The sequence below is a fragment of the Idiotropiscis lumnitzeri genome, chromosome 12, assembly GCF_059441095.1.
Source record: "Idiotropiscis lumnitzeri isolate Australia: NSW breed Sydney's pygmy pipehorse chromosome 12, RoL_Ilum_1.0, whole genome shotgun sequence".
NCBI classification, from domain to species: domain Eukaryota; kingdom Metazoa; phylum Chordata; class Actinopteri; order Syngnathiformes; family Syngnathidae; genus Idiotropiscis; species Idiotropiscis lumnitzeri.
In genome coordinates this window covers 7844799-7872116 of record NC_142402.1, presented here as the reverse complement: position 1 = coordinate 7872116, position 27318 = coordinate 7844799, and the positions used below count along the sequence as shown (strand labels likewise).

At 39.7% G+C, this 27318-nt stretch overlaps 1 protein-coding gene across 1 annotated transcript; it reads right to left on the bottom strand.

Moving 5' to 3' along the window:
• Positions 1-1619: 1619 nt before the first annotated feature.
• col6a1 (collagen, type VI, alpha 1) lies at positions 1620-26872 on the bottom strand. The gene is made up of 35 exons (XM_088312089.1): positions 26599-26872; positions 25865-25994; positions 25577-25777; positions 25257-25416; positions 23542-23655; positions 23427-23447; positions 23305-23325; positions 23161-23205; positions 22953-23006; positions 22795-22839; positions 22545-22571; positions 22408-22434; positions 22241-22285; positions 21780-21833; positions 20282-20344; positions 20139-20201; positions 20015-20068; positions 19897-19932; positions 19757-19819; positions 18652-18714; positions 16854-16916; positions 16530-16592; positions 16380-16430; positions 16268-16303; positions 16096-16158; positions 8525-8590; positions 7101-7136; positions 6710-6746; positions 6484-6492; positions 6251-6384; positions 5828-5934; positions 5294-5480; positions 5039-5210; positions 4905-4934; positions 1620-3544 (listed from the first exon to the last, which is right to left on the bottom strand). Exons 1-35 carry the CDS (start codon positions 26681-26683, stop codon positions 2940-2942), a joined length of 3030 nt encoding a protein of 1009 aa, XP_088168215.1. The 5' UTR covers positions 26684-26872; the 3' UTR covers positions 1620-2939.
• Positions 26873-27318: the final 446 nt, after the last annotated feature.

Here is a 27318-nt window from a genome sequence, read left to right as displayed (position 1 = left end):
TTCCACTGGAATTGTTCAGTAGGCCAAGAGTCAACTTTTAATATAAAACACATGTCGAGCTTTAAGATTTACGCATCAATTTACGGTTTCGATTTTGTGCATCCATGAAGGTCAAATTGACAGAGTTCAGATGCTGTTTCGAGATGCATCGGTCCTGCAGAAGAGAAAATTGTCTCTTAGCCTTGAACAAGGGAGTCAGACGTTATGTTAAGGATCCTTGTAGCTGTTGCTGAGTTGGGCTGTTGCTCAAGGGCACGTCTGCAGGCAGGTGTTGACGTGAGCATCTGTTTAGAGTGGCCCATCACACTTTTCTCTCTCCTTTTTTCAAAAGTGCTTGTCTTCAATTGGGTCGCAGGTAACTTGAGCCTCTCTCACTTGACTTTAGGAAAAGATTACCTTAAATGGTCATTGGACAATATTATATATATATATATATATATATATATATATATATATATATATATATATATTTGGGCTGTGAAAATTAAAGCGTTAACTCGAGATTAATTTGAAAAAAATTCATGTGATTAATTAAATATTTAAACTCAGTTAGCAGTTTTATTTACTTCACAAATTAATTTTCATTTTACAAAACCAAATTCAAGCACTGTACCATATTAGCTGTACATCTTTAGCACATCATCTCAGAACAAAACACCATGCTTGCTTGCTTAAGCTACCACTGGGCCTTGCAAACCAACACTGCTAGAGTGTGGTGCTTACAACTAAATGTACGGTATAAGTTTTGAGAATTGTTTCTAAGAAAAGGTGATTCTATTTAGATTATATTCCAGGATCAAAGAAAATTATTAGAATAGTCTTTGATTTAAAAAATGGGAGTAGAAAATGTGTGATGAATCACAATTAATCACTTATTTTCTGCAATTAATTAGCTAAAAAAATGAAATCGCTTAACAGCACTAATACATGTCAATACAACAATCAAACAAGTACGGGAATAACAGCGAGACGCTATATTCCGCCATGTCACAGAAACAAGTGTATTTATTTTTATTTAGATTTATTTTTTTCTGACATTTTGTTTGTTGAACATAATTTCAATTTTATTTTAGTTTTTAATGTAACACTCTAATGTATTTCATGTATTTTGAAGATTGTATGAAAAATAGTTATTTGTGCAATACTAATTAAGGAATTCAGTTAGCATTTGAAAAGTTATGAGCTGCATTTTAAAAAGCAATTTAGTCACTTGCTCTTGACTAGTATTTTCCTACACTGCAATATATTAAATTTCTGGTTTTAATAGTCATCCTCACACTTTTGCTCTTTGTCAACACTAGTGCCATTTTGTGGGATATAAAAAAAAAATTAAAGAAGGAAAAAAAAAAAAAACATACTTTGAAGAGTTAATCCTTGACAGGCTCCCAAGAAAATTGCTGACGTCTTGAGTGAGGTAACGCAAAATGACAGCTTCAACTTGTTTGACTTTTGAGGTGTATTCTCCCAGAATGTTTTTTCTTTTTTTTTTTTTTTGTCTTGAAGATGACTGAGGAGTTTGACTTCAGCCGTTCCACTCGATCCTCGGAAGACGAAATGAAATGTTTTACAAAAACAGGTTTATGTGTATGCATGCGAGTATATAAGAGTGAGCAGAGACCTTTTTGTGTAGCAACCTTTATTGAAGAAGCACTTTGGACATTCCCGAGGTTGTTGATCCTCAATGAATCATCTTCTTTACATGGGTAAAGGCTGTTACACAGACTAATAGCACCACAGGTAATGACAACTGTACAGTGACTCTGTGCCACCCGTTGGCAAGAAAATGAAAGGTGAGGAACTTTTTCAAGGGTTCTACTTGGTGGGTGGCTTTGTGTGTGTGTGTGTGGGGGGGGGGGGTACGGTTGAGCTTCGGTTCTTTTCCAGCCTTCAACCATGACAGATGTTTTTTCTAACTCACTAATGAAATACGAAGGAGTGTTTATGTGTATGTTTGACAAAGTCATCTCGAGCTGCGCAGAAATTATACAGCAGGGTTGTGTCATTCTGTCATTGGAACTGGTGGGCCGGGCAGAATTGTTTATGGAACAATCACCGAAGGCTATGAGTATGACGAAAGCAACTCGACACTTGCATTTACATTTCGGATGCACATAGGCACACACACACACGTTTAGGCATGATGGCACATGTGGCGTCCAGCTGTTGTCATTAGTCACAGGTGAAGCGCAGATAGGTTTTGTTTTGGTGGCTGCATGATGTCACATCCCGTTTTCCGCTTTAGTTAATCCGACCCAGATTTCAATTTGGAATTTGTGCACTTACGGCATGTCAATTACAGTATTCAATTAACAGCAATAAAGAATCACCTTTAGAAATTTAGTTGGAAAATGCACGTTTTCAATCGACATCTGTGGATGGTTCATATTCAGTACCAGTCAAAAGGTTGGACACATGTTCTCTGGTTTATTCAAAAATACACCATCACTTTCAAAGCATGAAGGTGTGCCGAAACTTGTGACAGGTTCATGGATTGTAACAGGTAAAACTTTCTTTCGGAATGGCTGGCGAAAGCTGTGGTTGTTGGGTGACAAGCAGGTGCAGCCTAAAAACCATCTTGATTCGGAAAGATGAGTAGAATTCAGATGCAGATATGCAGATGCGATGCCATTTAAGCAAGTTTTTATGCATGTTTAAATGATTCCTTCAATGGGGTTAGGGTGACTTTAATTAAAGCCACGCAGGCAACAAATTCCCAACATCTAAAATCCAATTTGAAGTTATCATTCCTGTTATGGTCGAATGATTCAACCTCATGCAGCCCCATGGTGGTCTACATTTGAGATTCCTCTGGAAAACAATCAGTTGCTTTGTGACATTCTTTACAAGAAAAAAAAACAGTGTATGGTAAATGAGATTGACTATTCATAATGGGACTAAAAATTTAAAGAGTGTTGGTCCTGTTATTCTGGGCCCTGCGCTCAGGGCATGGACACTCGTCGGGAGACGGTTTGGTGAAAGACTCCGCGAAGCAGGGAAGGGTAGTCTGCCACGCGGAAGAGGTGGCGCTGAGCATAGTTGATGTCATCGCGCTGTCCCCTGCTCACCAGCGTGCGCAGGTTGACCTCGTTGACTTGGCTGCCCACTGCGATGACGAAGAGCTCCAAGCCGGCGTCGGCCAGCTCGCGAACGCGCTTCTCCAGCACGGCCTCGGTGACGGCCTGAGACCTGCCGTCAGAGAACAGCACCACCTTCTTCTTGTATCCGCTCGCGTCGCCGCGGCTCGGGAGAGACTTAATGGCAAAGTCCATGGCCTCTATCATGTTGGTGCCGTCGTTTTGGAAGGCCATCTCATTGATATGATAGGACAGCAGGGTCATGTTTGTCGTCAGGCCTTGCTCCATGCGGGCGTTGCGGCTGTACTGGCCGAGAGCCACTCTCACATTAACACCTCTCTGCTTCTGAGCATTCAGGAAGCGCTCGACCAAACGGTGCACGAAGGTCTTACTTGTGTCAAAGTTCTTCTGACCCACGCTAGCTGAGCTGTCCATCATCAGCAAGATGTCATGACTTTGAGAGAAGGAGACTGCAACACACACGAGATACCAAATGAATACATACACTAATAAACCAAGGAAGTGCTCAAACGGTACATAGTGATGGTCGTGTACTGTGTCTACCAGAGGACCATAATAGGCTGACCTGAGTCAAAAAGTGAACACAGGCAACCTTCCACACTGTAAAAAAATGAGGAGTGATAATTACTTAAAACGACTTCAACTAGGAAGGTTTTTCACGCGGAAATTCAACGTAAATTCCAAGTAAATTTTAGGAAAAGATTTTTTGAGTAAATTTAGTTAGTTTATTGAATTTAAAAAAAGGCACTCAAGGGAAGGCAGTTTTTATTTATTTATTTTTCTTTTACAAAGCACATTTCATACTCAAGGTAGCTCAATGAGGTTGGGGATCAAACCCCACGACCTCCAGATTAGGAAACGGTCATGTGAGCCATACTTCTCATACTGTGTGTTAGTATATTGCTGGTGTTTCTAAAAGGAGACGTTTGGTCATTTTGGTGGAAGGAGGATTCCACCTGACACCAGCAATTTACTAACGCACAGTAGCAGTGGCGTGACTCATGTGTAGCAATGGCGACTCCCACCCTGGAGTTTACAGGGTGGATCCTCAACCACATTGAGTTGCCTTGTGTATGAAATTCGCTGTGTTAAAAAAAAAACTGGAGTAACTTATGTTCTTTATTTAATAAACTAGTAAAATTTGACAAAAAAAAATCTTGTCCTTTTCTCAGTAAATATCACTCCCCGTTTTTTACCGTGCACAGTGACGCAGATTTATTAGATTATGTTGATGAGAGCTTGAAATGAAACATCTGTAAGACAGTAGTCCTAATACTATTATTCTTCGGGAAAAAAACATTTTGAACGTCAATTGGAAGATGTAAAACATTGATGTCACACCAATATCAAGATAATACTACGTTGCCAAGATCATAGCGCAGCTCAACTACCGAAAAAGATTGCTAAGTAATTTGTGCCCCTTTTCCACAATGGGGAATATCTGGATGGTATTTAAGGAGTCCAATAAAACACTTATTCATTTTTATTCAAGTCCTTATATTGTCTTTGGTATTTCAATCTTAGAGACATGTTCAGGGTTCATCCATTCTTTACATCGCTTCTCCTGTTCAGGTTGGCAGGGAACTCGAGCATATCCTAGCTGACTTTAGTTAGGTGAAAGGTAGACTCCATCCTGAACTGGTTGGGAGTCAGTAACAGGACACATAAAGGGACAGATTCAGACTCAAATTCACACCGACACTGAGTGGAAAATGGCAAATGTACCACCAGATGATCAGTGATTTTTGATTTTTCATTTTTGAAGGTGATTGCAAAATGAGTAAAATTGTTAGTAAAAAATAGACTTACTTGGGCACTTGTAGTCTGGGCACTTCTTATCTGGATGTGAAAACAACACAATCTAGGTCAGTTTACTCAAAACTAAGAACTAAAAACTGAATATAGCTTAATTTCCTATTGCATGCGCTTTCCAGTGAAAATACCTTGGCAGATTCTGGACGTGAGGTTCTGCAAGAAGGAGTCATCAAGAAGCTCGGCAAAGTTGTCCAGGACAAAGGAAAAGCCTGGCTTGGGATCGCTCTTGCACACCAGATCTCCAAGCTGCTCCTGGTTGGGCTGACGGCCTGAGTAGTCCTTCACCCCTAAACCTCCCACCTGGAGGCCAACAGATCCGTTCTTCTGGTTAATTTTTACTTGCATGGGGTTACTAAGACTATACTTGACTCTGTGTTTCTTACCCTGATGTTTTTACCGCACAGAACATTGAGAGGAACTCTATCCCTGAGAATATCAGAGCGTCCGTCGGTGAGAACGAGAACGACGCGGTTCTCCTGCCTCATAAGCTTGATGGTGTTTTCCAGAGCAAAATTCAGGGCCTCGCCAGTGTAAGTGGCCTCAGCCAACCAGTTGAGGTCTTTCACAGCCCTGCACACAAACGGACACACATCCATTTAATTACACCTTGTTCATTTGCCAACATGAGTACTGCCTTTGCAAATAATAAATATAATGAAGTCATTACAGAAGAGGATTCGATTTTATTACCCATTACAGATAAATGAGCCAAACAGGGGTTGGTCTGGAATCAGTGTACATAAGAAGATGTTTAAAATAAGGACCTCATGTTAAAGACAGACATTAAAACTTCAAGTGGAACGTGCATATGCATTATGGCCATGTCTTTTGACGTAAAAGTTTCGACTATTTGTTTTTGTTCGTTTTAGGCTTGTTTGTGTGTGGGTGCGCGTGTGTGTGTTTGTATGACAACTCACTGTTTAAACTCAGTGAGGGTAGCAACGTTGGTGCCCAGTTGGACGACTTCTTGGGCTTGTGCACCACTGTACTGCACAACGCTCACTCTGGACTCATTACCTGCAAACTAGGGGGGGAAAAAAAACAAGGTTGTTTTATCTGTTTGTTTTGCCGCCCATTATGTTTTCTTCTATCAGCATTTGCTATGTTACCAACCCTTCCTGACTAATTACGTCCAAACAGGAAGAGAGGAGTCTTTGGAGAGGCAAATGAGAGCCAGTTCTAAAACTCAAGATGTAATCAGTTTTTTTTTTCTTCTTTTTTTTTTTTTTTGTCCTCATGGACACATTTCATTTTCTTCCCCACAACAATATAAACAGACCATCACTAAGCGTTCAAGCACACAACCAGTATGAACCAAACACATCAGAGAAGAACATTACCTTGACCTGCTGGTCTTTAATCAATCTGTCTACAACCGTGATGATGAAGTCTTTGGCCAGAGCAAAGTTTGTAGAACCAATACTCTCTGAGCTGTCCACGATGAACGCCAAATCCAGAGCGGCACATTTACACTCTGTTGACACAAAAAAGACACACAATAAAATCACATTACTTCTCAAGCCATGTGGTAGGACGAGGAGTCACGCAGCTAACAGGTTTTGCTTTCACTTACCGCAACAAGCTGCGGTGGATCCAAAAAAGGAGAGAAAAGCAGACAAATGAGATGAAAGTTAGTTCATGAATTGGAAGAAAAACAACTGTAATTTTCACTCTCTTGGGTGCAATTGCGCATTAGGCTAATCAGGCACTAATTGGGTGGAAAAGGGTGAAGTGGGTAGAATACACGGGATGACGTTATCTTGTGCTCGTGTGTGTCAAAATGTTTCAGTATAACTCACAGCAGAGCTTCATGATGATATCCAGAATTTCACATTCCTGGGGAGAGGGGCGGAGTGCATGTTACTGTATGGCAATGCACTCCTCTAAATAACATTATATAACTCTTGAACACAGCCAAGACGCCCTTTCGAGTTACTTCAACAAAAAAGCGGCGGGGAAGAAGAAAAAAGGAAAACATGATGATATTTTACTAAAAGGACCGTTAGGTGAAAGGCTGTGGGATTTGGTGTTCAGGAAATTGGATGTGTGGCTCCAGCCTGAACACAGGGTATCATATTCACATGCAAAACTCAAACGGTCTCAATGGGAAATTAAGAAAATGTTGCTTGTCTTCTGGCGGCAAATATATGGCTGAGAGATCAGATTAGATTTTTTTTTTAATAAACTTACATCAGTTCCTGGTGGTCCAGGAGGCCCGGGAGGTCCCTAAACGAGAGAAATGAGTGAGTAACAGAGACAGGGAGACAGTAATTTGTCTAATTGAAGTCAATGCAAAAAATAAATAAATAAAAAATCAAGTCATCAGTTATTAATCTATTGGAACTAAAAAGTTTCTGGAATAGTGACTCTCGCCTCCACTCTCAGGGGATGTTTCTCCAGAAAACTACCACCGTTCTACTGCAGCTGCACTTTTGGGATATGCCTGAGCAACATGTGAATCTTCCAATCATTCATCACCACGACATTTCATTCTCTCACTTGGCTGCAGAAACAAAAAACATCTGCTTTCTTTTAGCAAACGATAAACTCGCTTTAAGAGCATTTTTTTTTCTCTCCTTTTGTCAAAGGCGCCTTGCTTGCACGTGTGCTCACAGGAACTCAGACAGACAAAAGAGAGACAATGGGTCCACACACATGAACACATGATGCTGGCTTTGGAAGATATGCTGAACACACACAAGTCGGAGGTGAAGCAGACTGCCGGGAGGCGTGAAGCGCGTATGGTGTGCAAAGGAAGTATGGGAGCTGAGGGTTTTATTTGCGGAACATGCATCCAAACATATGGTTATATTTAGACGTCCCCTTTTTTCCCCCTACATTGTATGGTTGGGAAAAGGCGGGAGTATTACACAATTTTTCCGATTTAAAATGATTCAAACTAGGGTGGTTATTTTCTGTATGTCTTTGCGTGTGGTTTTATGTTGTGTTGCGTGGTGAGAGGAGCTGTGCTTCACTTTGTCACTGTGCGTCAATGGAAGCAAGTCAGCAAAGCAAAAACTGTAATAAACACAAGCCTCATTACAATACTTGCGCTTGCCGAAGGAATCCAATCGTGCATTCATCGAAGAATGGCTTTTTTTTTCAAGTGGTTTAGCCACAAAGTTGGGATGCAAAGACAGGCAGAGGCCACACGCAAAATTCAAAGAGGCCCTTTGACAACAAAGCAGAAGCAGGCTTAAGTGTTTCCCGCCTGCCTTGCAACATCTAAAGCGCTTCCTGCCTGGAATTCATCATTTGGCAAAATGCTAGGGACGTCAAGTAAATACAATTAGCACACTTTGGTATTGCACTTGTGACATCAGGATTAAAAAGACTAACAAACCGTATTTCTGATGTTTACCACGTAATCTGTGACCATAATTGATTTGTTTTCAGAATCTAATCTTACAAATTCTGATAACATGCAGGCAGCATTTCAAATTCTCAAAAGTTTTTGTTTATATAATGATTTTAAAAAAAAAATACACTCACCCCTTGCTTGAGCATGAGAGTGGCCTAATGGTGTGAGCAAGGGTCTAATGTGCATGTGTAGACAGCAAACTGTTCAATGCCTCAACTTGCACACCAAAAAATCCTGACTCTGGCATACTTACCGATATTCCTTCAGGTCCTCTGTGACCTTTGGCCCCTTTTGGTCCTGGAGGCCCTGGTTGATTGTTCTGCAAAAAAAAAAAAATAAATAAATAAAAAGGAAAATATGTATTATTATTTGTACAATAAATATGCACATAGTGGTTTAAAGGGTAATATAGCTACTGACACACACAAAGGGTATTTGGTTTAGCATCAAAGTTCACTCCTCTAAAGACAAATGAGTGTTTGGGTGTCAAGGCTCGTTTACTGACAAGAGGGACGTTGTACAAGTTAGCGCATGATGGGTTCTACTCAGAGGTAATGTCCTTCTCTGTCAACATTCTTTGAAAATTGTACAAAGTGTAACGTAATTATACTAGGCTATTTACATTAAAAAATTTACATTTTATTTAGTTATTATCCCTTTGCATTATTTATCGCTTTGTCTTCACATTTAAATATGGAAACCAAATGATAGCATTTATATGAATTGAAATTGGAATAAATAGAAATTATATGTTGCTGGCTTCAGGCCAAAATCTTATAAGTCACATATTGGGGAATTTCAGATTTTTTCAAAAATCTATTCTATTCTAAAGTGTTGAAAATGGCTTGCACTCTTTCAACAAGCAATGATAACGGTTGAAGAAAACTTTCTTTTCTCAAAAGTGACTATTTTGGTGGTACAAGGTTTTGGCCCAACACCAGCAATATGTAACAAAACACCACTAGAAATTTCTTTACATGTTTATTTTAACCGGTATTAATATCACATTTATGAACTTGAATTTCTAAGTTTTAAAGTATTTACAGTCACTAGAGCTTTATTTTGAAAACCTTATGAAAATATTCACACATGAGCGTACATGAGTATACACTGAGCTCCCACTGATGAGAAAGCGTGCTGTGTAGACAGACAAAAGCAAAGCAATTTGGTAAACCAGTTCAGTTGGCCGGCCAGGCACCGGAATGGGGAATCAGAAATTTTAAATGTATATCTGACCAACACGATTGCCTCATGCATTACCGGCCAAGCTAGTAAGTTTTTAATCAACCTTTACCCCAACCCCAAGATGAATTTAAAACAGCATTTGGCGGGTGTTGATTTAGAACCCTGCACGTAGCATGAAAAAGCAGGGCCAATATTCATATATTTTCTTTCTTTTTCGCAAGATGCTGTACCTTATTTGAAAAATTTCATACTTTCAACACAGCTTCTTCATAGAATTCTTGTTTTTTCTCATCTTGTGTATAAAATAAGCTAATTGCGTTGCTTCAAACAGTAGAAATACATTTTTCTACTCTTTTTTTAAAGAAATAAACCATTTAGTTAACCCTCCTGATATGTTGCAGAACAGATTGAAAATAGGAAATCTAGAATTTTTTAATTTTTTTATACGAATCTTATTTTGCAGGCAATAATATTGCCAATTTTAGGGAAAGGGCTCGATACTGCCTTTAATTGGTGGCATTTGCTCCAAAAAATTAAGAGAGTGCAAGTAAATTTTGATTCTACTCACACATGTGCAAGCAGAAAATTTACAGATTTTTTTCCCCGTAATTCTTCTGGAATATTTTTGTCATCTTGTATAAAAAAAACAAAACAAAACAACAACCCCAAAAAACCCCACTGATTTTCTCCGATAATCTCACCAATGGTGCAACGGACCAATCACAAAGCAAGAGTGTGATTGGCGGCGGAATATACGGCTGTGAAGAAAACTTTTCTCGATTGAAAATCTGCTTGATTAAAAGTAATCAACATCGTGTTACTTTAAGACGCCCTTTATCCACATTACGTTGCAAAAACAGCAACTTTCATTCAACACGATGATGCCATCTGTGCCAATCATCTGTATAACAGGACTCAGCTAGCCACAACAAGGCGCATGCCGGAGCCGACATTTTTATCCGTTGCCAGGACTGGTCAAAATAAACGTTTGGTAGGCGTGCACAACTTGACGCATCACCAATCAGCGTAACATACTGGACTGCACCGCCTTTCCTGAGCAGATCACTTTGAAAAAAATCCAACAGGGCAGTTTTCATATACCTGTCAGGCATACGAAAATGAAAGCAAATTTTACGATGATCCTTGAAGTTAGCAAGTCTCATTTGTAAAGCAGTGGTCACTTGTAACGTTCTATACCGCATTTCCCCACTGATGGTATCAGATCAGAACATTTGAGGCAGGTGATGTCACTGTTTCCCCCTAAAGCCTCTCAATCCTCAAGGTCAGATCTTGTTGTCCGGGCCCAATCATCTGCCATAACGGTGCAGCTGCAGAGAAAAACTGTCTGTGTAACTGCTGATTTCAGTGAAATGCTGGCCAAGGTTGAGGAAGCGTGGAGTCTACCGTGCTTAAATCAATTTAAGGAAATTAGGTTCCCACAGATTCAACTTCAAAAGGGATTTTGCAGAATGTTGGCTTACACCAGAAGATTCCGTTCAGATGGCTAAATTCTATGATTCAAAACCCATTTAAAAAGATGTGTTTTTATAATTTGCCCAAATAAGCAAGTGACCACCATGCAACCATTGGAGTAACATGTGACAAAACTACATCATCATTACCGCATGAGGTGCAACTCCACATTCTTTTTTATCTTAAATTCTCATTTCATTTGAACCCCACATACCAGACAGAAAAGAGACGCAGTTTTGGCGAAAGAGCAGTCTGGCACACTGGAGTCACTTATCATCACAATAAATCAGCTCGGCTTTTGGGTCCGTTCAAAGATATTGGGACAACCAGCACTGAAGCTTAATTCACATTGACAAATCCCATAAAATTCCAGTTGACACGTGAAGGAGAAATAAGGTAATGCAAACCACCTGATTTTGATGATGCTTACACTGACAGGAAATTTCACAAGGCACACCTGTAAAAGCTGATGCAAGAGTGGCATTCAAGACGTGCACGGTTGTACAAGAACGTATCTAACAAAAAATATGTTCATTTGTCTATGTGACATTTCATGCATAAATTGTTTGATAAAATAATCAGACAGAAAATTATGACTTCACAAATATAATAAAATACTCAGATTTGATTGATGTCAGGGAACGAAATTGCAGGTTGCTATTGGTGGTATTATTATTATGATTATTATTATTATTATCAGTATCTCTTTATCTCTCCCTATCTCACTAAAAAGAGTGTCCACATTTGGAGTTTCGAGATTAATTTTGGGAATAAAAAGGTTTACTTCAGTAGAGCACTTTTAAGTTGTAATAACAGTGTTCACCACTAGCTGGCAGACACTGCTTACCATAGACTTCATCAGAGATGAAGACCGAGCAAAGCCTGGTCAGAAGCCAGGGACAAAATTAGGTCAAGAAAATGTTGTCATTCAGGTAAACTACGAAGCAGATAATACTTCCTCCAAATTTGCTTTGAGAAGCTATCAGTCATTTTCAGTTTCAACCCAAGTCACGGGGCTGTTGTGACGGATGGTGTACCTGCGACGATGCAGCTGGGATGCATCTCGGAACTAACTTCAGGATCTTATTGCACTTTGTTCACAGCTCACACTCATGAGCTAGACGGTCTATTAATTTGGGGATTTTCAACATACAGTTTAGACTATTGAAGGCGCATAGAACATTTTATTGCAAATAATTTTGGGAGTAAGATTTCTCCTTTAAATGAATATGTTCTCTTATAATGGCACCCTAAAATTGGGTGTTTTTATTTTTACAAAGGTAGACTCTTCTATAGCACTTTTGAATTTTATTGTTTTGTTGATCACCTTTTATGGTACATATGAAGAGCTCTTTTCCAAATTGCAATACATCAATTTTGATTATCAATCATTACAGTTTATCCTCCCAGTAGACTTTGGGTGAGAGGCAGGGTACACCCGGGACTGATCGCCAGCCAATTGCAGGGCTATTATGATTATTCTAAGAAAAAAATTGGAAATACTATTATGAACAATAATTTTAAGGTGTTGGCTGGCGACCAGTTTAGGGTGTAGTCGGCCTTTCGGTGGAAGTCAGCTGTGATAGGCTCCAGCACCCTCTCACAAAATTTAAAAAATAATTAATTAGCTCTGTCAAAAAATGTTAGTTATGAGAAACTGTGATGACGATGACGGGCATGATCATTTACTGCATATTTGTTTTTTTATGTCATTAAGTAAAAGAGCTGTATTCATTTACACTCTACACATCCCTTCTATTAGTTGTTGGTCATTTCTGGAAAAGCGCACCCAATCATATGTCCTTTGGGCGTACAGTATATACTGTACAATATATGCATGAGCCCACAATGTTTCAATTAGTACACATTCACAAACTCACGTATAGAAAATGAGAAACATCCTTCACACTTGGATAATCAGCCTGACTTCTTGTTTATTTTAAGATGTCTCGTCGACTACGACAAAGACAGATGGAAGCGTTGATTCTTACCTCACAGGACATGTGCACACAGTTAGGTCCAGAAGTATTTGGACAATGGCAGAGTTCAGATGATTCTTCTATGACCACTACTTCTATCAGTCACAACATGTATAAACATCCTTGAGGCCCATCCGGGTAGTAGCCATACATATAACACCACCTCTTTGACGGAGCATGGTGTATTTGATCGGGAGCTGTTCCTTTCCTTTACCATCGTTTACTCTTACCATTATACTGATAATGGTTGACACTGGTTTTATTTGACCAAATAACTTGATTACAGAAAATTCACTTTTTTTCTCCAGATGTTTTCTGCCGGCAAAGTCAACTCAGATTTTTCTGCTGTTACACCTTGTCGTGAAAAACACTGTGTTTATGAAGACATCTATCAATTCTGAAAAACAAACCAAAAATAAATGGATAATTCTGATAGCCTAATATTTTCTTCATTAAAGAAAGGATTCCGCCTTCATTCACAATGGATGGTTCACCAAAAGTAGCGTGAAAAGCTTCTCAAGACTTTTTAAGGTAGAAAAATGCTCATTCTTCAATGGCCAAGTGGCCTGATCTCAATCCAATAGGGCCTGCACTTCTCTAACTGTAATAAAGACAAAATTAAAGGTGGTAAGTAAGTGGCTGAAATCAGCTGCCGTAAACACCTGGAAAAAGAAACTAAGACGTTAATCATGTCCGTATGCTCCAGACATCACTTTGTCCAAATACTTTTGAGCTCCTGGAAATGGAGGGAGTGAAAGCTCTTAAAGGGGAAGTCAATCCCCCAAATATTATTTGCAACAAAATATTCTTTGCATCTTCAATAGTCTAAACATGCCATCCTGATTAATGTTGCATTTGTGGAATATGAGTTAAGCAGCAAAATCAACCCATTTTAGCCAACTCAAGAGGCAGCCATTTTGACACTTCTGTTGACTGAAAATGACATCATAGTTGCTCAGGGCTCAGGTAACGACCAATCACGGCTCACCTAATTTCTGTAGATGAGCCATGATCCATCTGAACTCACAATAACACATCTTAACAACACAATATTAACCAGAATGCCATGTTTCAACTAGCGGGCCTGCATAGAATATATTCTGTTAAAAAAAAATTGGAGGTTGACGTCCCCTTTAAATTAAAACTAAAGTTTTACAAATGAACCAAATCTTGATTGTTTAAATTAAATTCCAATATGGTATATTACAAAGGCAAATGCATACAAAATACGAAATTCTCCAAGTGTACTTCGAAACGTAACTGTACGTTATTATTATTACGATGGCTGTTCAATTATAACTAGAGGCTCTGAAAATTCTCAGTATGCCTTGACACACCGCAATCCATCATTTCATGTCCCCTCTGGCCAGAAGAAGTGCAAACAACAAAGGATATGCCTGGACTGTGTTAAATATGTAAACTATTTCAACAACACGGTTAATTTGGTAGAGGATCATTTTAGCCTAAAAAGGCAAAATTTGGTCCCAGTAAACAGAGCAAAAGTTATTCAGCGTAAAATTGCAAAAAGTACATTTTACGCTGTGATACAGTTAGTGTAAAGGGGACATATGATTTTTTTTTTTTTTTAATTGCTTGTGTATGTATACATATTGAAGTGTCTGGAGTGCCTGCCCCACCAAACAAGTGTGAAATTAAATAAGCAAGTTATTGAAAAGCTTTCTGTGAGCCAGCCTTTCTGAACTTATGCTCTCCTGTTTCGTGTAACGGCAGAGAGGAAATGACATAATAAGCACCAAGTTTCACTGCTGTGACTTGGAGCGAGGCTGAGTGAAGATCCAGAGCTACTTTGAAGTAGACGGACAGAATACGTCTGCGTGAAACAATGTCTCCTTTAAAGCATGGCTGACTGATGTTTTCCGTCAGCCTGTACAGTCCAAAGCATCGTACGGATGCAGCGAACAAGTAACTGATTCAGAGTCAAATATTTGACGAATAAATCTGGTGGCTATGGTTACTAGTGCAAAGTAATATAGAATAATGCATAATACCGTACATTCTTGAGCGTGGCACAAAGAACGTAATTATTAACAGATGACACCAGAAGAGTTGACCAAACATTCATTAATATGTAAATAAAAATATCTCTGCTTACAGTATGTTGCCGTCGCATGTCAAATGTTTCACGAGCAGAGTCTGAAAGACTACCTCATTCTTCCTTCCTGTATTTATGATGAGATAAGATAACCACGCTCCAGATTGCAGTCAATTATTAAGCGGCATAATTATGTTTACTAAACTTCAAACAAACAACATTAAATTAGTTAGTACTGAGAGTAAATTCGTACAGGAAAGCTTGTATGACGACAAACTTTTGTGCAATAAATGGATTGCGTTCCTGCCAACTTTTTTTTTTTTAAGATGAGAACCACATGTTTTGTGTTCTTTATGTACGTTTAGACTTCATTAGGAGAGCCGGTCTGTCCAGGCATGTAATTAAATACATAACTGTATATATGAACTGTCATAAAACAATCTTAAAGTGTAAATCCCAAACGTTCCAAAATTGTAAGGCTAGTGTGTGACCTGTTTTAAGGACATCGCGTCTGAGAGCTCTGAGGAAAGTTACAACGTGAAGAAATGTTTATGTCACAACACACTAACCTTGGAAATGCACTCATTTCAATGTAAACGTGAACAAGTTGAAGTGGAGGTTAAAATGTTAAGGCTGGCATGCTATACGGATTTACGCTTCTCACGCACCCGCACTCACGCACACACAGACACATCCACACAAAGAGTAATGTAGTCCGTTCATCCTCATTTCCTGGTATCCTTGACGACGACATATACACAGCTGCATCAGCTCAAAGTTCCCTTCCCCAATGACACTTACACACACACACTCACGCACACACAAACTGTTCAGATCTACATTAGGAATTATTTCCAGCTGTAATCCAAAAGGAGAGTCTGCGAACAAAATGGATGCACAAAGAAACACGAACACGCTGCAGTCTACTGCAGCAAAGAACATTAAAGTTAGGGACTGAAAAGAACTCTTGTATGTTTCTAGAGAATCCAAAGAGTCAAATGTGAGCGAAAAATAAAATGTGAAATTGGGCCATATGGAAGTCACATCGTATGACTCAAGGCACTCTCACAGGTGACGAGTAAAAATCAAAGAAGAATGAGAAGCAAATCCGACATGTTGATAAGGCAGACTCACATCAGGGCCAGGGTCACCGGATTCTCCGTCATCTCCTTTGGGTCCAGGGGTTCCTTTGGCGCCCTGAAGGCAGTGTAACAAGTGAGGGCATACAACTGGAAGTGTCAAATTCATATTTGGACAAAAATAATATGAACGTTAACTCATTTTGTGAATATTGATTGAAACTTACAGGTTCACCGGCATCTCCGCGAGGCCCAGGATAACCCTAAGAAAAAAAAATCCATAAATGTACTGCACAGCCATAATGTGACAAATGAATTTTCACCACAATAAATACACACCTGGAAGCCTGGGCAACCTGCAGTACCATTTCCTGGCACACCGTCCACACCCTGACAATGGCAAGACCAAAATTACAGATTCTTACGTCCATACACGCATATATACAAATATGGCAGAGCTTGTAAAGGATGGCAGACATCTGCACTCACCCTGGGTCCCATTGGGCCTCTGTCTCCGGCAGACCCTTTGATTCCTCTTGGTCCTTTAGATCCCTGGGAGAAACAAGGAATGGCAAGATGGGAAACACATGAAATATGACAGGACGTGCATATTGAAAACATTCGGCTGTTCCGATGGCGGTTCTGGGTGTGCATCGGTGAAAAAGACATTATGCACAGAAATAACAGTGCTTGTTGTTTATGAGAACATTTGATGGTAAAATAGCTCAGGACAATAATAAGACAATAACAAAGACACACATATCTAAAGAAATTACTGCATGTGTATGTATATTTTTGTAGAATGAGACAGACCTCGGGTCCTGGAGGGCCTTCATCGCCTCTGTATCCGGGGGAACCATCCCTGCCAGGCTCACCCTGCAGAACATCAGCATCGTTATCATGTCTTGCAACACCTGAGGCTGAAACAATGTAGCTCGCTACATTGTAGCAAGGAAAAAACACTTAAAGTAACAAACTCGTCTCTCTTTTAATTTGTTTAAGATTGGAAAACAAGTATTAATAATGTGGAAGTGATTGTTGCTTGGACTTTAAAATGCTACAGTGACCCTTCCTTGCCATTCTGGAAGTTTTCAATATCTTAATCGCCTACAAATTTACCGATTACATTGTTTCAGTTGCATGTTTGTGGAGAACAAAAGTGGCCTCTACTTTTTTGTTTTTTGGCTGACCCTCAAGTAATAACTATGTCGCAACACTTAAGCTTAACATGGCTGAAATGTTTCTTAAGAGTGATTCAAATACAGTAGTGTAATTGATGGTCATTCTGTGCCATGACCGTCAGTGGGAAATACCAAGTTTTCAGGGAGTCTCATTTCGTTATTACATTTGGAGTGGTGACAACAACAGCTGGGCTCAGCTGCTACACGGGCATTTGGTCCACATTGTAAATAATTGTTGTGATATCCGACTTTTTCTTAGGCATAGAATATCCAAATCTGACTGCAGACAGAGATTGATTTAGCAAGGACTGGATACAGACCACTAAATACAGTGGATATATGAATGGTGTTGTTTAATTTAACTTTTGAACAGCGTCATTTTGACATAGTCAAGACTAAATTGGAGGAAATAGCCAGGTGTTAGTGATGACATCCATTGCATTCAGGTTTTAGAGAGCAAGTTGCGACATAACATTCGTGATTCAATTGTCTGTGCCTTCGTAATAATTTACTGTTTGCAGACTTTCAGTGTTACTTAACGTCCAGAAAAACTGCATAAATCCTAGCTAGCTACAATGTGAGCGGCATGGCAAGTATATATATGTGATAACTAAAAAAGTATTGTAAAGGAAGATTACATAAAATAGTTACCACTTTGACCACAATTTTTTGCTCTGGCATTCTTTCATTTAGAGAAGGGATATAATTCCAAATGTTCATCAATGCTACAAAAACAGCAATTATAGTGGTAACTTTGAATCATATGTTTTTATTGGGTTATTTTAACAGTATCCGTATTTGAATGATTCATAACCCCAAAGGTATTGTATCATTTCACGTACTTTGCTCCTGCGTGTGTAGCTCCCTAAAATAGCAGCATGCAGGACAAGGGTGGGCCCAGCATGTCAGTTTTGTCTACTTTGAACAGTAGTTCTTCACTCTCCCTTCAGTCCAGATGAGGAAAAAATAGGAGCACAAAGGATCCATTGAAAGCTCTGACATCACGGAGGCTACCGCAAGTAATCCATGTAGAGCATTATTTTTGATACACTGCCTGGAGCCTTATTAAGAGCCATGCTGAGGCTTTGGCTGCAGGAGATGGAGAGAAGAACTGAGTCAGAAGGGAAAGAATGACCAAAGATGTTCCCGGGAGGGGTTGAACACTCTAACTGGGAGGAGAAAGCATATGCATGAGTGGTCAGCACTTTGGGGCTGCAGCCAGGTTCAACACTGTTAAATGTCCTATCCCTGCCAGTGTGAAACATGTATGCATATGCGCACTGAGTCCTCCTCTGAATGGAAATAAAAAGCAGCTGAAGTGAAAAGTGGGTGTTTTATGGAGTTGCTGGATGCAACAAACTCAAAACAGTGTGCCACTGTATTTCCTGTGTGTATGCATGATTGTATTTGAGTGTGTGTGTCGGTCTCACTGGGTCTCCGTTGGGGCCAGCTGAGCCCTCTCGTCCCTGCTCTCCACGGGGTCCTGGCTCCCCCTGGCAAGGAAAAGAACAAACGTATTGTACAATTTACAGGACTTGACACGAAAGACAATAAAGCAGCGGGTTCTCTGTACCTTAAATAGTCTAAACACGGCACTTTGATTAATATTGCGTTTGTGGAATATGAGTTGAGCAGCGAAATTCACGCATTTTTATCCACGCCGGGGGCAGCCATTTAGTCACTTCTGTCGACTGAAAATTTGCTCGGAGGTCAGATAACGACCAATCATGGCTTACCTGCTTTCTAAAGCCGAGCCGTGATTGGTCGTTATCTGAGACCTGAGAAACTGTGATGTCATTTTCAGTCGACAGACGTGATAAAATGGCCGCCCCTGAGATGGCTAAAAATAGGCGGCTTTTACTACTGAACTCATATTCCACAATCATAACATTAATCAGAATACCATGTTTCGACAAGTGGGCATAGAATATATTCTTGCAAAGAATAGTTTGGGGTTGAGCTCCCCTTTATAAAGCACAAGATTAATTAGACAGAATTCAATTTAAGTGGAACCACTAAGTCGCAAAGCTGAACACCGCTGAGGCTTTGCATTTCAGGGTTCAATCAAAATGTATGTGGAAATAGTATATGTCTTTGAAGTTGCACGGTGACAGAAATAAAAATTTAAATAAAATGAGAAAATGGTACCAACTTGTTTGCCATAGCTGCTCAGTGCAATGATAATAAAAATAATAAAAAAAGGAATTAAATCTGGAAGCTCAACGGCTGCAGTTAAAAACCAGATCAACAGTAAATCATAACATTGAGATTAGTTGTTGGAGCCAGTTCACTTCCTGGCCCTTGAGCACGGCACCACAGCCACAACTGTTGGGCCTGAGAAAGTTTGACATCTGTTTTTTTTTTTCCCTACACAATGTGCAGCTGTGGATTCTGGCCTATGAGCATATAGTCTGTTCAATACACACATTGTAAAGAGTGAAAAGGGGGACTAATAAAACGTTTGTCTCTTTGCTATGCAGCTGAGACGGTTCACCTAATTCACGACTCGTCATCATCATCATCATCATCACTTACTAGCTCTCCTCTTGGTCCTCGGTTGCCACGGGAACCTTGCTCCCCTTTCTCTCCAACTGTTCCCTACAAGAGATGACCAACCATGAAGACGTATAGCCCAAGCAATCCACAGATCAGTCATCAGGATCAGAATAATTTACAATCTCGCCACGAGGTCCATCTGGTCCTGGTGCACCCTGAAACACACAGGAAATGATTTGAACATGAGCATGTTGGGACCAAAGTTAGATATTTCCATCGTCCACTGGGTGAACTTACATCATCACCACGCTCGCCTTTGTCCCCATTACCTCCACGGGGTCCGCGATCACCCTGCCCGCAGAACATGATAATGTCAAAACTTTACATCTCTGGGTCTGGGGGTCTCGATCCGTCGGTTTACCTGAGGTCCTAAAGGTCCATAGTTTCCAGGTCTTCCTGGTTCACCATCTCTTCCACCATCTCCCTGAAATAAGAACCAGGTGACTTAATGCACCATGTTTATTTCAAAACACGAATCACACCTATTACAATATCATTTCTTACTTTTTCTCCTTTTGGCCCATAAGGACCAGAGTCTCCCTTTGGTCCAGAGTCACCCTGAAGACCCTGGAAGACAAAAACAGATACAGCTGAAAACACAACACGGAACTGTTGCGGCAGTCAAGCAACCATGCACATGTGTGTGTGTGTTTGTGTTCAATATGTCTATATGGCTTCATTTAAACAAACTGACAGAAAGAATGTAAACCTAGCAGTGATTAAAGAGCCAGGGGCCCACCAGGTTCCAAGCCTGATATTGTTCAAAGCCGCTCGAGGAGTAACTTTGCAAAACATACAACTGTAGCTGATGGCTAATTTGTAAAAATGCTTTAGTCAGAGGCAGATAAAATGGGTTGGCATACAGAATTCTCTAAAATTAGCATGGATTATTAGGACAAAGAAAACTATATAAATACTGGGTGGGCATGAAGGCATTTGAGTTAGTGCAAAAAAAAAAAAAGATAACGTAAACATCTTCCTTTATGAGTTGATTGTTAATATCAGGAAAGCATGTATGGTCACACATGCATTAAACGTGACTCAAGTGGACTATAATGAAAAAAATTACTGCTGGCGACTCTTGGCTGCACACCAAGCAATTGAACACTGTATATACCGATATGCTGAAATGGAAAAATTCTGATCTTGCATTATGCTTTGAGGCACCGTGTACAGTAGGCTATACGTCTAGTATTATTTGTTATTGAAACAGAAAAAACATGTCTTGCTGTTGGCAATGATCGATTAGCCCATTGACGGTGACAGAGACTCTCCACACTTTGCTAACTAACCATAGGTAAATATGAAATTATAAATGGAGGAGTGTAAAACACAAAATGTATACATTGTACTGTATTGGTACAATATGATTGGCGGTGGCCGGCTGGCTCTCGCGCATGCTTCGTACTTGGGGGGTATTTAGGTAAATGTGTATTTTGGATTAACTCTTACATTTGCAATGTTGCTATTCAAATGCAGGAAAAATTTATGGAGCGGAAGTTGTAGCATAGTAGTGCTCATTATGAATTACAATTATAAATATACAATTTATATATATAATTTATATATATATATATATATACAATTTAATTAATAAAATAAATGCACAATGAATGTTTAAAAATATATTTTGGGAAATTTTTCACCAAGAACATGCAAATAGTTAAAGCATATGCACATGTAGTATTGCGCATTAAAATTACATCACTGAAGTTGTAAATAAATTAACAAATTGAAACGGTTGCGTTCTGTGTTTTGATGAGACACACCAAAGGTAAGTCAAAAATAAGCTTTGCAGGTATCACGTCAATTTGGCTAATCGTGGTTTTTAAGTGATAGTTCATTATTTCATGTTTTTGTGAAATAAGTTTACAAGCTGCCTAGTTAGTCGGGCTAAATGTGTTCAGTGGTGGACTGGTTGGAATAACTTAGGCGGCACCACAGGTCCACACGTCAAGGATCATGACGACTGTTAACACACTGATTGAGATCTTGAACTCACATCTGATCCGGGAGATCCTTTACAGCCAGGTAGACCAGGGAAACCAGCCTCACCCTAATCGGACAAAAAAAAAGGACATAAAAAAATGACTTAACCACACCAAGAAAAAAAAAGAAAATTCTCATTCTTTTAATTATTTTAATTTCATTCTTCAAATATCACTTTTAGTATGCATTTCTTATCATATCTTGCATACTTCAAAATTAAGAAAATGAATTGTATTTGTTTTCTTTATTAAAATGTGTTAATGGAAAGTGTATGACTGCTTGTTCGTTTAAAATGTTTGCAGTGTGTCAGGTTGCATTTGTTTTGTCATATTTCGTTACTTCTACTGTAATCTATGTACGTTTTTGTTTTCTGTCTTTCTCGCTTTTTCTCCATATGCAGTACATAATTTATATCTCTGGACAATCAAATGTTATTTTGAGATTTGTCAAAGCTGAGCACTGTTTGTAACCCACCTTGCGTCCATCAACTCCATCATTTCCCCTTAGACCTTTGTCTCCCTGTTGAAGAGGCACAGACACAAGAGAAAGTGAACCAAAGGGCAAACAATCAAATGCAGTAGATGCTCGCAGAGAATCAACAAACATAAGGGAAGAAGGTCGGGCTTCAGAATCCAGCTCACCTTGTAGCCTTTGTGTCCTCTTTCTCCCTGCAAAGAACATTAAACATGAGTCAGTTGTGTTACAGTTACAAACAGTTAAAAAACAAATTCTCGCACACATAACAGTCATGTTTTGCATTTGGGCGACTTGAGTATACCTTCTCGCCTCGACCACCTCGGTCTCCCTGCAAAAAGAAAAGCACACGTTGTAATGCATTCAAATTAATGTTTCACATTTTGTATTTTTATACGTCTATTTAATGACAATATCATTCTAATTATCACTGATATTACTTAAGGCAGGTGGCATTCACTTGGTGTTTGTGAACTATTGACAAGGCCAAGAGCACTGCATTAAATTCCACTATGACACAATGGGGTCAACTCGTGTTGTAGTGGAAGATTTACCTTCATTCCACTGTATCCAACAGGACCAGGATCTCCAACGCTGCCCTGTAACATAGAGGCAACCATGGTTAGTAGGCAATATTGACGATTATTATCATTTAACCCAGAGGAGACGATGTAAGGGCAGAATGGATGATTGAATGTCAAAAGTCACCTACCATTGCACCAATATCTCCTTTCTCTCCTGGCATTCCCGGTCTGCCGGTTTCTCCCTGTGGAAAAGTATGACAAGAACATGAAGTGCTGTAATTCAAAAGAAGGTTCTTGCAGACTTATATTCTTCACAATTTGTCATGTATGTTTGCTTCGGGGTCAAACACATTTTTCACATTGATAAACCAATCGCACAAGCTTGTAGCATCATACCATGCCGCCAGTGTCTCCATCTGGTCCTTTAGGGCCTCCTGGAGCCTGAAGCAAAACAAAATGACAGGTGATGACAATGCTCACCGAAAATAAAACGACAAATATGCTGTGAGTTCTTAGGAAAGTGTCATACTGAGCACTTACATTGCAGTCAAATGAGCAGCACTGGAAAAGAAGGAGATGGAAATCAGATTTAGGGCATTTAAAATAAATACTGTGTAATCAATTCTGTAGTTTGAGATACAAAAAGTGATGATCAGACATACCACATCCTTGGTCTCATTTGTCTGAAAAGTGGAAGACAAAATGTAAATAAAACCCATTAATTATATTCCGGGAATTATAAAAAGGAGACAAGAAGAAAGCGAAGACAATACATACAATCATATCGATGATGGTTCTGATGGTTCCCATCTTGGTGGCTCTGGAGTCATCTGCAGCTGTGAAGTTCTGCCTGTAGTTCTGGTCAGTGGCGATGATGGAGAGTCGGGTGTCCTAATAAGACAAACACAAACAAAAATCTTTAACGTAGATTTTTGTTCCCCGTGCCACACATGTAGCTTATGCAGGACTTTTTGTATAAAATTAAATGTAATCTTGTTTGAAACTGGACGTTCATACAACATAAATTCAAAATAAAAATAAGACAATTCAATCAGTTGGAGGTTACGCTTGGAGGTTGGGTTGAATTCCTTTATAGCTTATTATCAAATATATTAATGATTTGCGTTATATATATTTTTTTGCTTTATGTTATAATGTCTCGTTTTCTTGTGGCTTGTGTCCTGTTTTGCCCATTAGTTGTTTTTTTTTTTTGTTTCCACATGTTGTTGTCATCATGGTCCCTTGTGCCTACCAATCAGATCCCTCATCCACTCATGTCTTGTCCAGGTGTTCCTCGTTGTCTCCCCCCATGGTTTCTATCAGTCTTTGTCGGTTCATCGTGTTTGCCGTTTCGGTCCTTGTCAGTAGTCACGTCCTCAATTTATGTCATGTCAAGTCTTCTTCTAACTTTGAATCTTGCTTCTGATGAGTTTTGTTAATGCATTCATTCAGTGAGTATTCTTGATTTCCACGCTGCTTATTTTCCTTTTTGGGTGTTTTGGAAAATACATTATTGTTTGAGATTCCTCCTGTCATGCCTTCCTATACACTTGGATTCTCAACCACGCAAAACCACAACAAATGTCCTCATATGATTTTATTAAATTTTTTTCTGACAATTCAATTTTATTCGCGCTGGAGTACAGTCAAAGATCGACTATTTTGTAAAGCAATCAAATTGTAAAGTGACTTATTGCGAATATTAAGAAAAGGAAAAATACACATTTAAGGATATTGGTTTCATAGTGAGTGTGCCCATGCACAAAGTAGGGTACAAAATGGGCATGTTTGGACGGGTTTGGTAGAACTCTTTAGGATGAACTACAACAGAAAATGTGAGATGTTTGGCATGCCAATCGAGAAAAAAATCCCAAACAGACCCAAAATGTTATAGACAATCGTCTTATGCAGTGAGGCTGCTATAGGTGCAAAGAGGACCAAATTGTCTCAAAGCGTTTGTACATAATGAAGGCCATGTGAAATACTATCCTTACCAATGGCTCCCCACTTAGTCCATCCACCAATTTTCTCAATAGTGATGTCACTTGTGACTAGATGGCTGTCCATCAATACATCAGGTTTCTCTCGTAATAATATAATAACAACAAGGCTAACAAAGTAATATATTCACTAATATTTATGAATTCAAGCGCAGGTTCAGCAACAGGTGGATTTTTTTTCTGAAACGTCCTTGTAATAAATAACTTAAAAATCTGTATTGTGCCAACTTTTATAGATTCAACTTGAAAATAAAATCTCAAAAACAAGATGTGCTAGACTAAAGTAAAGACACGGAAGAACCATAATGCAATCTCTGATTAAAATTTACTGTGGACCGATGTAATAGACCCCCTCATAAAAAAAAAAACTTCACACTCACACCAATGAAAAATGTAGTCTTTTCGGATAAGAGAGGAAACATTGGCTATTAATTGTTATGCAATATGCAAATTAAGCGGTTCACATGATAGCATAAAAACCGGTGCACAAACCTCCTGATCAGGTGAGATGGCGACAGCGAACACCTTGACACCATGTAGCCTAGCCTCATTTGCCGCCTCCTGCACACCTCCACACGGCTCCTTGTAGCCAGTAATGGGATGACCGTCTGTCACCACCACGATGTACTTGTTCTCATGGTAGTGGGAACCCCTGGAGAGCACACAACGGTAAATAAGTGAGCATTACAGCAAACAACGGAGGATAGTTTTCGATCCAAAAATCAGCGAATAGGTAAGTTTGTGAGTGCAGAACCCAAATATGCCTGGTTCTCTGTGTTATTATTAGAAATATTGTTATTAATTATTATTACGCTACGAGCAGCTCAGCAAGACCCCTCTTGATGGCACAGTCGGTGTAGGTCCCTTTGCCGATGTAGCTGATGGTGTCAATGTCATTCTTCAGGGCCTGGCGATCAGTGCTCATGTCACTCAGCTCGCGCACCAGGATCACGTCATCACTGTAGTGCAGCGCTCCCGAGTTCCACGTCAGGTAGCGGTCACATTGATGGCGCCTATGGGGAGCAAAGGTACTGATGAGATTGTATCCCAATCGGCCGTCAAAAGATGCTCCAACATGAAGTTCTTGTGTGTGTTCTTACATGTCTCTCAGTTCATCTACGAAGCGCTTGGTGAATTCTTTGATCTGGTCAATGTAAAAGTTGGGAGGCTTCTGCCTGAGGGCCACACTCTCAGATGTATCCAACACGAAGAAAAGGTCAACTGGACACTCTGTTCACACAACAAATAAAAAAAGCAGTGATAGTGCACTTTTTTAAGAACACCAGAGTGTTTGAAAAAAAAAAAGGAAGCTGCATAAAATGTCTCCATGTATATGAAAAAGAAGCCCCTGGTGCAACACTGGAGGCCTCCATCAGGTGCGTAACCCATCATACAGGTTACCTGCTAGCAAACTTCTGCAGGCTTGTCAGTATTAGCACTGAGGCTGTACGACTCGCACAAACCCCCCCAAATGAGAAAGATTCTGGAGAGCTATCTTCTTTCGGTTTGACAGTCTCATTAAGTGCTTCTTTATTCTTTATTACGCACTCAAATACGCCAACATGCACTCTAGGACTTTATGTTCGCACATACCATTTAATAGATTTTCAATGCGAGCTTCAAGCATTTATCATAATCTCTTTTGACCTTTACGTTTAATTTTTGAGTGCTCTTGAACGCAGCAGTGCACATCTGGACCATCGCTTGCAGGAATGTCACTTCTACATTCAACACGGCATATTTCAAGATGAAGAGACAGCTTTAAATGCGATATAATTCGTTTAACGAAGAATACAGAGCATTCCTTCAAACAAATAATGAATTTGTAACTTACCCGCGGACCTGGGTCTTTGGATCTGCGTTTGCGCTCTGGCCAGGAGGACGCACAGCAGCACAAGGAGCCCTCTTAAAGCCTCCATAGCTGAACTGCTAAATATTAATTTTCTTAGACGAAACAAACGCAAAAGCTGTCCGAATCCGCAAACCCGGGTCCCGTATGACTAAATTCGGCAAAACTTTTTCGAGTTCCACCGCCCCGCCGCAGTTAGTCCAGGCGAGAGCCAGAGCGCGCAGAGGAGGGCAACGCGTACAAGGGAGGAGGGGGCGTGCACGCGCTTTTTTTTTTTTTTCCAGTGCACGAATACACATTTGGCGAGAACGCGCATAGGCTAAAGGTTTACACAAATCTCAGATGTAGGCTTCCTTATAAGGGCTCCAGAGAAAATATTGGAGGTCCGAAAAATTATGCATAGCTTCCAATATGCTGATACTGTTTCTTTCCCTCTTTTCGGGGGAAACTTTTACTCGAATGTTTGAATGTAAAACTCAAATAAATAAAAACAGGTATAACATTTGACACGGCTGGATGTACATTTGTCATTGAAAACTATTGATGGGGATCATTTGTGTCGCATGCAACGAATTTGATGCAAACTTTGGAGATATTCTTCATTTCAGTAAAAAGTTCCCTATGCGAATACATCTGGTTCATCTTTCCAGACCTGATTGGAACATTCAAAGAGAAAGTGGGGACACGCAAAGGGAGGAGGAAATT

Bases quoted from the DNA above. Each gene is read 5' to 3' on its own strand.
- col6a1 (XM_088312089.1), bottom strand. From the start codon at position 26,683: ATGGAGGCTTTAAGAGGGCTCCTTGTGCTGCTGTGCGTCCTCCTGGCC. The intron at 22,435-22,544 runs GTATACTCAAGT...TGTTCTTTGCAG, and splicing joins GAGGTGGTCGAGGCGAGAAG to GGAGAAAGAGGACACAAAGG. The intron at 20,069-20,138 runs GTAAACCGACGG...TTCTGCGGGCAG, and splicing joins ATGGACCTTTAGGACCTCAG to GGTGATCGCGGACCCCGTGG.